At 42.4% G+C, this 14,251-nt stretch overlaps 1 protein-coding gene across 5 annotated transcripts in view; it reads right to left on the bottom strand.

Annotated features, from left to right (window-relative positions):
- Nucleotides 1–14,251, bottom strand: part of NBAS (NBAS subunit of NRZ tethering complex) — a 353,391-nt gene that overhangs the window by 96,981 nt on the left and 242,159 nt on the right. For all 5 annotated transcript variants that reach the window (XM_027621826.2, XM_027621829.2, XM_027621828.2 and 2 more), the window contains 2 exons: nucleotides 5,241–5,491; nucleotides 3,884–4,218 (listed from right to left, as the gene is read on the bottom strand). In XM_027621826.2, the coding sequence (XP_027477627.2) occupies nucleotides 3,884–4,218; nucleotides 5,241–5,491 (586 nt within the window). The remainder of the gene's footprint in view (nucleotides 1–3,883; nucleotides 4,219–5,240; nucleotides 5,492–14,251) is intronic.

A 14,251-nucleotide genomic window follows, 5' to 3' on the forward strand; every position in this document is an offset into this window, starting at 1 on the left:
ACATGAACAGACATTTTTCCAAAGAAGACATCCAAATGGCCAACAGACACATGAAAAAGTGCTCCACATCGCTCGGCATCAGGGAAATCCAAATCAAAACCTCAATGAGATACCACCTCACACCAGTCAGAATGGCTAAAAGTAACAAGTCAGGAAACGACAGATGTTGGCAGGGATGCGGAGAAAGGGGAACCCTCCTACACTGTTGGTGGGAATGCAAGCTGGTGCAACCACTCTGGAAAACAGTATGGAGGTTCCTCAAACAGTTGAAAATAGAGCTACCGTACGATCCAGCAATTGCACTACTGGGTATTTACCCCAAAGATACAAATGTAGGGATCTGGAGGGGTACGTACACCCCGATGTTTATGGCAGCAATGTCCACAATAGCCAAACTGTGGAAAGAGCCAAGATGTCCATCGACAGATGAACGGATAAAGAAGAGGTGGTATATATACACAATGGAATATTATGCAGCCATCAAAAGGAATGAGTTCTTGCCATTTGCAACGACGTGGATGGAACTGGAGGGTGTTATGCTGAGTGAAATAAGTCAATCAGAGAAAGACATGTATCATATGACCTCACTGATATGAGGAATTTTTAATCTCAGGAAACAAACTGAGGGTTGCTGGAGTCGTGGGGGGTGGGAGGGATGGGGTGGCTGGGTGATAGACATTGGGCAGGGTATGTGCTATGGTGAGCGCTGTGAATTGTGCAAGACTGTTGAATCACAGATCTGTACTTCTGAAACAAATAATGCAACATATGTTAAGAAAAATGGAAAAGAAGAAGATAGCAGGAGGGGAAGAATGAAGGGGAGTAAATCGGAGGGGGAGACGAACCATGAGAGACAATGTACTCTGAACAACAAACTGAGGGTTCTAGAGGGGAGAAGGGGGATGGGTTAGCCTGGTGATGGGTATTAAAGAGGGCACATTCTGCATGGAGCACTGGGGGTTATGCACAAACAATGAATCATGGAACACTACATCAAAAACTAATGATGTAATGTATGGTGATTAACATAACAATAAAAAAATTTAAAAAAAAAAGTTCGGTTTTGAATTAAATGTGGGCATACGTTTGAAAATTGCACCCTATATATGAGTACTATACACTTATTTTACATTTTTAACATCATGTAGGAGCTGTAGGAACATCTGGTGTTTTGCAAATTTGGCCAAATCCAGTTTCACTTCCTTTTCCAAATGTGTCCTCTGACATGTAAGGGTTGTATTTTAATTTGAATTTCTCTTGCTCTCACTCACTCTAGCACAGTATTGTATGATTTCAAGCAAGCCTTGTATCTAAACTTTTTATTTTTCCTCTCTCAATGGAAAATTAAAAGCTTGCCAATTAATAAAATGAGGGAAAACATAAAGCTAGACTAAAGATGTAAAATTAACTTTAAGTGCCTCCACCTCACTTTTCTATAGTTTACCTGACTCCGTAGAAAACCATCTCTTGAGATAGTTTACTAGACAAGAGTACCTTGCTAAGGATTATACCATCTGAACTAAGAGAAAGCAATGCCATAATTAACTGACTCGCTCTCTGTTGGATTAGCCAGGCATCTTTTCCTCAGGAAAAATGCACCTATGTGCACAAACAACTGTGGCTTACATTCTCAGGTGGTGGGAGGGTATCTGAAGGTTTAAGTAAGAAACTAAGGTGATGAGAATGTGCTGTAACTGCAAACATCTGACTTAAAACATCATAAATAAAAACGAACACTCATAGTGGATTCTACATCCAACTCTTCTGTTTAATCATGAGTCAATAACTGCTGCTGGAAAATCTAGAACTGTCTGTCCATGTCCATATACATGCTCACAATTAGCATATGGCCTCGGTCATGGAGCTAGTCTTTATTGCTGCCCTCACGTAAAATACTGAAAAGCTGCTTCAGCATAAGGGGAAGGAAACGGCCTTGGAATGAAGGACCCTCTGTCTTCCTGGCTTCCCACCTTGTCTGTTTGCTTGTGTAGCCCCTGTAGCCAGTTCACGGTCCCACTTCTAGAGCCTTTTCCTTGGATTTCGACTCCCCAGTTGGTTCATTCCCTTCCCTCGATACATACCTCCTACATTGCTAATACATACAGTCAGAACTGTGACCCTCTTCTCATTCTTGGGAGATTCAAAACCCGTGTTTGCTGGACTCTTATCTTTTCCCATATTTGCCAGGTTCCTGCCTGGCCTTCTTCATTTAGACTCAGCCCTGCTCTGGACACATCCAGTGAAAGGCTTCTCCACTGGACTGAACATCCTTGGGGCTCTCTGGTCCCTGCCTTCCCACAGTTCCTAGAATGGCTCCGGGCCCTTGACTCTAGCTGCTTGTTCCGAGACTCCTTAGATACACTACAGTTAAGAGCAAGGACCCTCGAAAAAAGCCTTCCTGACCTCAGGGTGTGGCTCCTCTACTATCAAACTCACCTCGTGGAGTCTCACTTTCCTCACCTGTCAAAATGGGAGTAATAATATTATCTGCAACACAGATAACTCGGCCACAAGGAGGCAGAGGTCTAGCAGATTCCTCAGTCTAAACCACAGAACTATTAATTGGCAGGTTCAAAGTTCAAGGCAGGTTTACAGGACTCGAAACTTGTACTCTTTTCAAATATATGATATCTCCCTTTGAAATCTTTAGTTTCTTCCTTAAAAACAACAGAAATGATCATCTCCTTTTCATAGCAGTGCTCATAGAATTTAAAACCAAGTTATTAACTGAAGTACTTGAGTTCTAATAATAAGGACATGAAATCCTCAGTTATCCACAACTGTTGATCTAACAAGTTAGTTAGAACTAGAAATCCCAGGGCACCTTGGTGGCCCAGTCGGTTGAGCATCTGCCTTCGGCTCAAGTCATGGTCCCAGGGTCCTGGGATGGAGCCCCGCATTGGGCTCCCAGCTCAGCGGGGGGCCTGCTTCTCCCTCTGCCCCATGCTCGTGTTCACTCTCTCTCTCTCTCTCTCTCTCAAATCTCTCTCAAATAAAGACTTTAAAAAAAGTAAAATTAAAAAAAAACAAAACTAGAAATCCCCACAGATGTTTGAACCTCTACCTGTGCCAACCTCCAAATGAATGACTTGAATTCTTAAGCCTTTACAGTAAATTTTCAAGATAATATTAGCCACAGTAAAAATTCTTGTGGTAAGATACTGGGGGGACTTGCCAATCAACTTGGGGAAAAAGAAAGCAGCAGCAAAGCAGATGAGGAGGAAGTTCCAAAGGCAACAGAGCTCAGCAGCTGAGAGCAGAGGTAGGAGGCTGTCTAGGATAGAGTGCCCTGTGGCCACGCAGAGGGCAAGAAGCGGGGGAGAGGGACCCACATTATTTACTCTGTGTGAAACTATACATTGTTAGAAAGATCCAAAGCAAGATTTGGAGTCCAGTTAAAGGGGCTCAGACCTAAGCATGGAGCAGACATTAGAAAATGTCTACAGAGACTTTCATGGATAATTGCATCACCAAGCCACATACTACCACGTGGCATTCATGCGAAATTTTTTAAGTGCTCAATTTAACCACAGCGAAGTTGTCGGCCTGCCTCGGAATGCAGGCATGGTGGGCCAGGCGCTGGAGGTGTTTCCCACTTATGAACAGCAAAGAAAAGGATGGAATATCTACTATAAAATGACATAGGAGAAAGTAGCATGTACAAAATGTACATGTAAATGAGAACAGTCGGAGTCTGATTTAGACGACTTGCACATCTGTGATAGAAGAAAACGATTTCCCAATTAGAATATCTCACGCTTAGCAAAAAAAACTAAAACGTCAAACATGTAAGTATTCTCCATCTCGAGAAAGTAAATAAAAACAATTTTCATTTCTTCTAAAGCATCCAATGCACTGCACTGTAAGCTATCTTTTCAGTTACCTTGGTCACAGCTTTTGGAGAAAATGTAATTGCATCCACCACAGTGATGAGGTCACCCGGGGGGAGGCGATCAAAGTACTTCATGCAGACATCATAGGCGTGGAGCCACTCTGGGGAGGACTCCGGGACGTGTTTGATGAGGTGAGGGTCTCCAGTCCAGAACAACTTCTGTAACCAGATGGTGTATAGACAGCTCGGGGAAAGCATCCGTCCATCCTTTGCAGGGATTTTGGGAACAAGTTTGGAAACAGATAAGATATTTTGACTTGAAAGAACTGGCTCCAGTGCTTCCAGAGGATTCATGTTTTCACCTGTCAGCTTTTTATAATTAAGACCTAATGGAAAGAAAAGAAAAAAAACAGAGGGTAGGTTCATTCCAAGAGCTTTCACACACATCCATAGCCCTCTGTGTGGCTGGAGGGAAAAGTTCATCTCCCGGTTTACAGTGGACAGTCTGTCAATTACACAGGTCAGAAGACCTGAGCGCCAGTCTTCGGCCTGCAGGGTTATGGGCGGTGGAGTCGTCCATGGACCGCCTCGAGGGGGCGCTGGAGGCATGGCGGCCCTGCTGCTTCCGGCCTGCAGGGCACCCATGGTTTCTTCCACCTGCGCACTCACCGCACTGCCTTCGGGTCACCTGCTGTTCATCTGGCCTCCCCTCCGCTACCTGAAGGCCCGAAGGCAGGGGTTGGATCTTACTCCTTTTTCTCTGTTTCTAATGGTCCAGTTTCTAATTCGGCTACTCAGTAAACCACTGATAAACGGAAGTAAATTCTCACAACTGTTATCAGTATCACATGAATAAAGATTTCGAAGTGCCCTGTAAATTATAAAGCACCACACAGATTGAAGAGGTATTAATATGTTGACTTTCTTAGTTATGAGCATAAGGAGACACGGATACCATCCTAAAGATTTCCACAATGTATCAAAGGTTCAAAGGCACTTATCTGAAGGGTTCCACACACACTTTAAACTTAGAGGCTCCAGTGAAGTGAAATTATGCCAGATTGCCAATTGTAAAGGGTCTCAGCCTTGTCCTTACATAAGGTAAAATATAACCCCTTGGAGTAGGGAATAAACCCCCGGAGGATTAGTTAAAAACTTCAGATTTTAGTACCAGGCCTACTCTAAGTTACTATGTGGCTTCCAAAAGGTTTCTTATAGCTTCTTTGCTATTTAATTCCTTCAACAGTAAGTAAAGGAGCTGGAAAGATAATAACAAAGGTCAATTAGCGTTGAATCTTGTGGTTTCAGATCTATGCCAGCCACAATGCACAAACATGATTGTGTACAAAAAATTAATCCCTAGATTTAATTTAAAGAATGAGTTCGAGCAGGGAAATGACTATCTTACCTGAAGCAACTACCTTAAATTTCTTCAGCAGCCGAATGTGGGTTTCTGGTTTAATGGCATATTTCTCCAAATCCGCACAGCCACAGCTTTCCAGAAGAGAGAAATAATATAGCAACCTTTCGTGATCAAAACCACCAATCGTGGGGTAAATATACTTGACCATGTGCTTGTGAAAGGCTTCTGGATCAGTCTTCAAAGTCTCAAAGAGATGAAGGGCTTGGGCTCGATTTTCAATTTCTACTGTGGACAAACTGAAATTAGGGACAAACAAATTGTGTTAAGATTTGGTCCCTTTATTGAACAGTGTGCTCTTTTTTTTTAAATACTGAAGAAGAAAGTTGCTTCTTACAAAGTCCCTTCTTCCTGCCAATCAAATTCAGTAAACCACCAGGAGGTAAGTAGTTTACATTAAGGGAAAGAGACGTGTTAGATGCCTACTATTATACAATTTTCATGTTATCTCATGTGGGTCATGGCAACCCCGTGAAGTAGGCATGACTTCACATTCCTTCAGATGGGAGAGTCCCCCAATGCATACCAGCCAGGAAATGAACCCAGACTTGTCAGCCTCCATGATGCATTGTTTATTTATGTCACAGGAAGCATTTAAAACCTGAGCTTCATTATAGAAATGTAAACAATCTTATTATTTCAGGAATTTAGGAAATGGTGAGGGGAAGAAACAGCTCCAACTTTGAGGCATATACGTTTCACATCCAAGAGCCCTGAATTGCTATTCCATAGACCCAAATTTGATACTGTGTTCAAACAGAATTAAAATAGGTAAGAAAAGATGTGTGTGCTTTCACTTGAATTAATGAATGCCATTTGAATAAAACACACATATCTTGATCTTTCCATCCTGACTTAGATGCCTTTATACTATAAAAAAAAAAAAAGGTCACTTAAGTTTAAACTATTGGAAAAAATTTTAAGGAGTTTTGTTTGGTTGATCAGTTTTTATTTGGGGGGAGAAGACTTAATTTTAATCTTGGCTTCACCCTGGACAGAATATAATGCCTCCAGTACAGTGTAACCCCGATGCCCCATGCAGAATAAATTTCAAACTCCATTTTTCAGAGTCCTTCAGGCAGCCCGCAGTACTCCTAGAAATGCCCCGTTTCCAGGGCTCTCAGCAGTGGCAAGCAACATATGTGGGGGCAGCTAGCGAGACTTCTGGCAGTATCAAAGTTAGATTACTTACAGTTGAAAAGCAATTCCTCTGGAATATGATACCCTATTTATTGGAACTCCCATTTTTAGAAAATGCCAAGACATGTTTTTGGTTTATGGAGATAAAGGTAATACAAATTATGTTCTAAAGTTTTTACAAGTGTGTGATAATACTTGGGATAACAGCAGCAATCCACAAAGTGAAATATCAAGTAATTTTTTAAAAAATGCTCTTTTAACCTGTCACTTCAAGAGAAATCCTGTTTTTCTGCTAAGACAAAATTCAAACATCAACATAAATATCCCTATCTATAAAAATGTCCCTGCTCTATAAAAATTTCCCTGGCTGCGTCCTCTGAATTCTGGTACTCGTAACATGCTTTAGCTTTTCATTACCTTGTACGTCCCCCTTACTAGACTATAGACCACTTGATGGCAAAGATGATACCACATCTTCTTTATCTTTAGTTTCTCAGTTCCAAGCACTAGTGTGTGGTCAAAAGGAAACATTCAACATGTGTCTTCTGAATGCCAAACAGATGGGTGGATGAACAAAAACTTAAGCGTCCTCCATGGACCAGGCACTGTGCTCAGCACCGGGGAGGGGTTTACAACACAGAGCTGTCATCCAGTGGTTTGAAAATCTGGTTGAGCTATAAATACTTAAACAACAATGCAAAATAATGGTATGGGTGGACAAAGGCCACACAATCATATTTCCATTAAGAGTGGGATCACCAAAGCTGTAACTTCAGAGGAGGTGGCTGTCAATGTTAACAGAAGGCTTAATGAAGGAAGTACTTGAGCTTGTCATTGTCAAAAGGCATGAAGCAAAAATAATATCACAGAAGTATCAAGACAAGAAAGCACGAGGTCTGTGCAACAAACACGGAGTATAAGTGAATGGCTGGCCAGAAAATATTCTTGATACTATCACTATGCAAAGTATGCAATGTCATCTCTGAAAGATACTGCATACACAGTGGTATATGAAAGTGATTCACAGAATTTTGTTATGTTTCTGCATAATTTGCAAAATGAAGTCTGAAAAAGTAAATTAGAAACCACATCACCCCATTAAGACAGTTCGTACTAACAAAGCTTTGCAGGCAGAACGGCATGCCTGATGGAAGGGGGAGAACACACGTGCACTTATGACGCTGATCACTATGCAAGGCAAGCTAAATATACGTAATTAGCAACCTACAGATGAGAAACTGCCATCAGAGAGGTTAAGCGACTCGCTTAGGACCAAGGTTCCACATCTGTTTGGACCCTGTGTGCGTTCTGCTCAGCTTACCACAAAGCAGCCATTGACTGATGAAGGTCGAGCGCCTGCACTACCAACCGTTCCAAAAACAGGATTGTTTTCTGTAACACAGACACTAGCTCTCTCTCCCAGCAGCATTACTCTAAAAGAGTTCTCCTGTCATACTTCATTCCTAACACCCCAATAAACAGAATACTCAAGACAGTCTCATCTACAAAATGGACAGTGACTAAACTATCACAGTCTTGGTTCACTAGTGTTTGGCTTCATTCTGAATATAGTCTCTCAATCAGCATTACTTTCCCCCTTGCCCACACACTTATTCTGTGCCTACAATTCAGTTTGCCCGATGTACAATTTTACCTAATTATCTTGTCAAGACAGATACTGGAATACCTTTACTGACACATGATAAATACCAAAACCTCCCTCCTCAGTAAATTACAATGTGCTAAGATCTTTCATAGATGCCAGTAATCAATAACCCATTTTAATAGTTTCCATTGAAAGAAGCTATCATCTTCCCTTTGGAACAAAAAGTGAAATCTCTGCTTAGAAAACAATTCCAAAGAACCCATATTCAAGAGAGTAGGAAGAAATACCATGAAACCACTATGGACCTTTTACTAATCAAATTAATGATTACCCTTAAAAACTACTTAAGGGCTTTTTCTGGAGCCAAGTTTTAGGCATAAAGCCGCTTATATAATGTAGTGCATATTTAACTTTTAGAGATTAACCACAGGAAGAAACTAGCATTAGTTGTACCCAATGCACAAGGAATAAATTATGAGCACTAATCTTTTGACTGGTGTTCTGTAATGGCTTCAAGTTGTCCATCACTCAAAACTGTGATTCAAGAACAGCATGTATTGAAAGAACTTACATTTGTATAGGCAAACAACTTTATTTAAACACCTTTTTCTTTACTCAGTCTGCGACTGGTAACAGTTCCATCACCTGAATGAGGAACTCTGAGGAGAGGAGGAGGAAGGCGGTGGGGTGGGAGGATGGAGAGCAAGTGGGAACGACGGACAGAAAGGGACGCGGCAGGGCTTCAGAGAATCCGCGGGTGGCAGCTAACAGGCCTTTCCCCCAAAGCCGAGCCTGTAAGTTTAAAGTCATATGGGTCCAAATTAATGACCACGATCATGGGAGAACAGGGTCCCCCAGGGATGCCTGTGGAAAGACACAATTCTACCCTCGAAGTTTCCCTCCGGCCTGAGGGAAACAATCCAAGGTATTCACCACACAAATGCCTCAGAATGAACTCGAGGTGGCTGACCTGATCTGCAGTGCTGCCTGACAGCTGAGCACGGGACTGAAAGAGAAAATGAGGTCAAAAATAATCATGGCATTTTTCAGTTTTGCCAACATTTTGGCCAAGTGTCTTTGCAAACTGAAAAATGGAATTTAACTTTCCAAGTTCACCTACACAGTTGATGGGATAACCAATAACGAGCATCTATTTCTTGTCATACGAATACTCAGTGACATCCTCTGCAGAATGTTTTATATTTTTTTTTACTGAAGTTTTTTTGTCTGTTTCATATTGTTTTGTTTTAGAGAGGTAGACAAAGAGAGGAGGGGCAGAGGGAGAGGGAGAGAATCTTAAGCAGGCTCCACGCCCAGCACCTAGCCCAATGCAGGGCTCAATCTCACAACCTGAGATCATGACCTGAGCTGAAACCAAGAGTCATACGCTTAACCGACTGAGCCACCCTTCTTTGTGGAATGTTTTATATGAACTGAGTATGATGGGGCAAGCCACGAGGTCAGGCAGGCTTTGTCTCCTCTACAGTGACAATCCCAACCCCTCAAATTCTGACTGGTTTATATAGTCTCATATTATAACCTAACAAAAAATATTTTAAAAAACACCATGGCACAGACATAGTAATAGGCACCATGTATTGAGCACTTAGGCATTAAGTATCATGTCATCTCACTTCTCAAAGAAGCAGATACCTTATAATTAATGTCAGTGTTGACTTGAGAAATAATTGTTCAAGAATCAGATGTGCAAAGTTAGGCTAACAGTGGTCACAGGATGGGTTCAGCACATATGATCTGTTACCAGAAGTGATGACAGTAACTATTTTTTTTTTTTGAGCATCTACTGCATGTCAGGTGTTTTGTATAAATCTCTTAAATCCCACAGCAGTTTTGCCAAATGTAATTAGAACACCCATTGTGCAGATGAGGAAACCTAGGCATACAAGTCAAAGAGCCAGGGTTTGAACCCAGATGTGCAGGATTCAAAGCCTGAGCACTTTCCACAAGATGGAAATAAGCCAAGATGCATGTTCCTGCTTACATTTTATGCCAGCGTCAGGAACTTCTGACTCTTTGGGGGAGAAGTGACCTTAACGATCACAACATGGAAACGAAGGTTACAGACGTAAGGAAGGAGTTGCTTCCAATTTAGTAATAGTGGTAATTAGTTCTTCCATTTTTAGGAATGGTAGGTTTCTTCTTATGCACAATGCAAATCACAGTCTTGGTCATGATCTCTTCCCCCCTTAGGCCAAAAGAAAGATCAAAACCAAATCGAACAATTCTATAAAACCCATGACCTGAACATCTATATTCAACCCTCCTCCTCTAATATGGATTTTTTCGGGTCCTGAGTTTTTATTTCATCTTAATTTTCAACGTTATGACCTACTTTTAACAAGCTGAGCTACCTTAAATCCCACTCCATACTAACTATTCTCACACTACATCCTCAACTATGCCAGGCTTGCTTAAAGGCGGAGGAGATGGGAGAGAAGGCCAGAATTCAGCATCCTTTACAAAGTGGCTCTCTGGACACAATCCCCACTCTCAGCAGCAGCAACCCTGGGGCACAGGTCCTGTGCATCTTCTAATTCATAAAAAAGGCAGACACCTTACAGTGTTTTCATCTTCCTACAGCTATAACTTGCCCTTGCTCATCCTTGTACCCGAGACCAAAAGAATCCTACCAGAGAATATGAAAACTGACTGTGGAAAACAGCAGTGCACAGTCAGATTCCCTGTGACCAGGGGCCCTAGCCATGGGTCTAAAGGAGACAGTACTACACCAACCGACACAGAAGAAGATGGTATCACGATCTCAGACACCCAAGCAAAATCCCTTGGGTAATCACCCAGGTGACTAAAAGGTGACTGGCTATCAGAATGAATTGAAAGTGCAGGATGCGTGGCCTTCAGATCTGTTATTTAACTAAGAAGGGGGAAAATGGAGGGTGTCACCAAAAATGACAGTCAAAGGTAGTTCTGGCCCTTATCTAGTTCTCCTGTGCCCAGAGGCACCATATGTTCCAGCCACAGTGGTCTTCCTGTATCTATTCAAAAACACCAAGACCTTCCTGGCCCCAGAACCCTCGGCCTTGTGCATTGCCTTTATGGGACTTACCATGACTAGCAATTTAGGTTTGGGCTATTTTTAAGTAAGTGTGTGTGTGTGTGTGTGTGTGTGTGTGTGTGTGTGTGCTATTTTTAAGTAAGTGTGTGTGTGTGTGTGTGTGTGTGTGTGTGTGTGTGTGTGTGTGTGTGTGTGTCTTGGGGGTGGTGGGAGGGGTCTCCCCTATTAGAATATAAGCTCTATGAGGGTAATGATGTACCCAGCACTTAAACCTAAGCTTAGAATAGGAAAACACTATAAAAATATTTAATGAATGAACAAACGTGGCACTATTCAATCACCTAGAAGCAGCCTCTGGTATTCCAAAACTGCTCTTGTGTCCAAAACTTAAAGACACTCATGGAGTCAGCAGAATTGACAAGAATAGTAACAGGAATAATGCAACAGTATTACAGAGCCACCCAGCTATATACCTTCCACAGATTTTTCTCTAAACTTTATAACCTTACAAGGTAAGCAAAATGGTCGGAGAACTGAGAAAACAGTGATTCAATCACAGTTACATAGTTGGGGTTATGGACAGCAGATCTGGACCCTGAAATGTGGCCTGACTCCAACACCCATGCCCTCACGCTAAGCCATACGTACACTGGTAGTTAATGATGTTAAGACCCACCAAAGTGTCCCGAACAGCCCGGAAGGGATGGTGGCTACTCAGGATGCATCAGCCCTGAACAAGACCCAGGAGCAGAGGAGGCTGGGTGAGCCGGCATCCACCGGCTGGAAGGGACGCCAGGCCCACAGGCCCACTCAAAGCCATCACAGACGTTCAACACTACTGAGAAGAAAAAACACGGAGGAAAAATAAGGGGGCAAAGGAGACCAGAATTCAAGTATGGGTGTTTATGAGGATTATCGCCTTCACAGTGGAATGAAATGGCAGGAATAACTGCCATGAATGAAGCACCAATCGTGTAACAGGAACATAGGTTTGCTACTTTACCGTGAAATCATTTAATTTTTATTACACCTTAGAGTTAAGGAAAATGAGTTTCAGAGAATTGAATTATCTTGCGCAGGGACACACAGCGAGAGAGAGACAGTCGGATTTGATCTAGCTAGCCTGATTTGAAGGTTTATGCTCTGTTGCATATGCCACCTCCCCTGAAAACTGTGGGCGCGTGCATACCTGGACGTGTGCTGACACAGGGCACATTCCCTAATTCAACCAACAGGAAAGAGCATGGAAAAGAAAGAAACATATTTTCTCCACTGGGTGGGGAAAATGGCTTTTTAAAGGGATAGGAAAACAAAATCTTAAGGAAAAGACCGTTATTTTTCTTGTAACTCTGATCTGTTACCTTCCCATAGGCAGTGACTCAATGAGTGAATGTTGGGCAATTTCTACTGTATTGACAAGGCTGGTTTCAAATACCTATGTCCCCAAGTCTGATTAAATAGTAAGGCAAACTACATCTTTTAAGTAAAGAACGAGAGGCGCTACTAAACACCACTTCTAAATCAGTATTAGGTGTTTTGTCACTCAAAAGTAATGATGCCAGGAGGTAATGATTTCCTGCTTTTGTAATTGCTGCGTCTGCATAATCACACTGCTATCAGCTATAATGATGTGCTGTGAACAGTCTTGCACGTTACTAGATTGCCTGATAATTCATAATATATTCAGAGACCAACGGAGCATCCTGCTTGTACAGATATGGCAGCCTCTTATGTAACATTCAATGAAAGGAAAAAGATATTTAATAAAATGCCAAGGTATTTTCTAAATGCCAATATGCGTAAGAAACATTTATTTGAACATATTACTATGCTTCAAAAATGGTGAAGTCTGTGCAATATTTATCACAGATAACACTATCACCCACCTGTGTAGCAATTTCATAAATACTTAAAACGTAGATGCTAACATTTTAAAGATTTAATAAAAATTAAAAATGCTGAGTTATAAGCAAGTCTTGACTGTTCAGCAGGATTTGGCCCCACTCAATACTCCCTCCTTTCCTTAAAGTCTTTCTTCCCACAGCTTCCCTAGCACAAGGATGCCCCATTTCTTTCGTCCTACCTCTCGGCTGCGCTCTCCTGTCCCTTTTGCTGGCAGCCCTTTAACTGCCATTAATTGTGGAAGGTCCGCAAGGTGTGTCTTAGGTCTCTCTCCTTTCTCCTTCCATATACTTTCCCAAAGTGCACCCACAACATAGCTTATTTATCATCTATATGCATGTAACTCCCCGATTAGGATTTCCGGCTCCTCCTCCTCTTTTGAACTCCAGAGCAGTAAGATCCGCTGTCTGCATGACCTTTCCTCTTGGGCATTTCGATGTGTGTAACTTCCCCCAATTGCTTGCCTTTTCCTCACGCTCCCCTCAAAATGTCTTGTCTGTAACTAGGGCTACCTGTCTCACCGAAGGATGTCAGCACCCAACAGGCAGACCCAGTAAGATCCTGGCGCTGATCTTGACCCTCTCACTGAATTCAGATCTAGTTGGTCCTTATCGATCAGTGCATTTCGTACTAACCATTTCACCTTCTAGGTATCTCTGAAAGTCATTCTCATCTCTCCCTCTGGACTTTCAAAACCCGACTCCAAGTTATGGTCACCTGTCACGGTCTATTACTCCAATGGCTCCCCAACTGGTCTCTGTATGCCTGCACTGGTCTCCCTAAAATTTTTTCTCAACATGGGAGCCAAAGTGATCTCATCCAAACGTAGACCTGATCCTATTACCCTCCTCTCTTTTATAGACTCCTTCAGTAGTTTCCTAGGACTCGTGTGAGAAGCCTGCAGTCTTGCCCACAGCCTGGCTTCTAGGTCTCTCCACAGAGCCACCTCACACTGAGCTCCCCCGACTCTCTGCACCTCAGCCACACTGTCCACCTGTCAGGCCCTCACACGCATCACGCTACTTCCTGTCAAAAGCTTTAGCACTTAACCATCTTGTCTCCCTAGAAAATGGTTTCCTTCTGGGCACCTGGGTGGCTCAGTTGGTTAAGGGACTGCCTTCGGCTCAGGTCATGATCCTGGAGTCCCGGGATCGAGTCCCGCATCGGGCTTCCTGCTCAGGGAGGGATAATAATGCCTCCTTGGCATTTTATTAAGTAGAGTAGAGGGAGTCTGCTTCACCCTCTGACCCTCCCCCCTCTCATGCTCTCTCTCTCTCATTCTCTCTCTCAAATAAATAAAATCTTAAAAAAAAAAAA

The sequence above is a fragment of the Zalophus californianus genome, chromosome 8 (assembly GCF_009762305.2).
Source record: "Zalophus californianus isolate mZalCal1 chromosome 8, mZalCal1.pri.v2, whole genome shotgun sequence".
Taxonomy (NCBI): Eukaryota; Metazoa; Chordata; class Mammalia; order Carnivora; family Otariidae; genus Zalophus; species Zalophus californianus.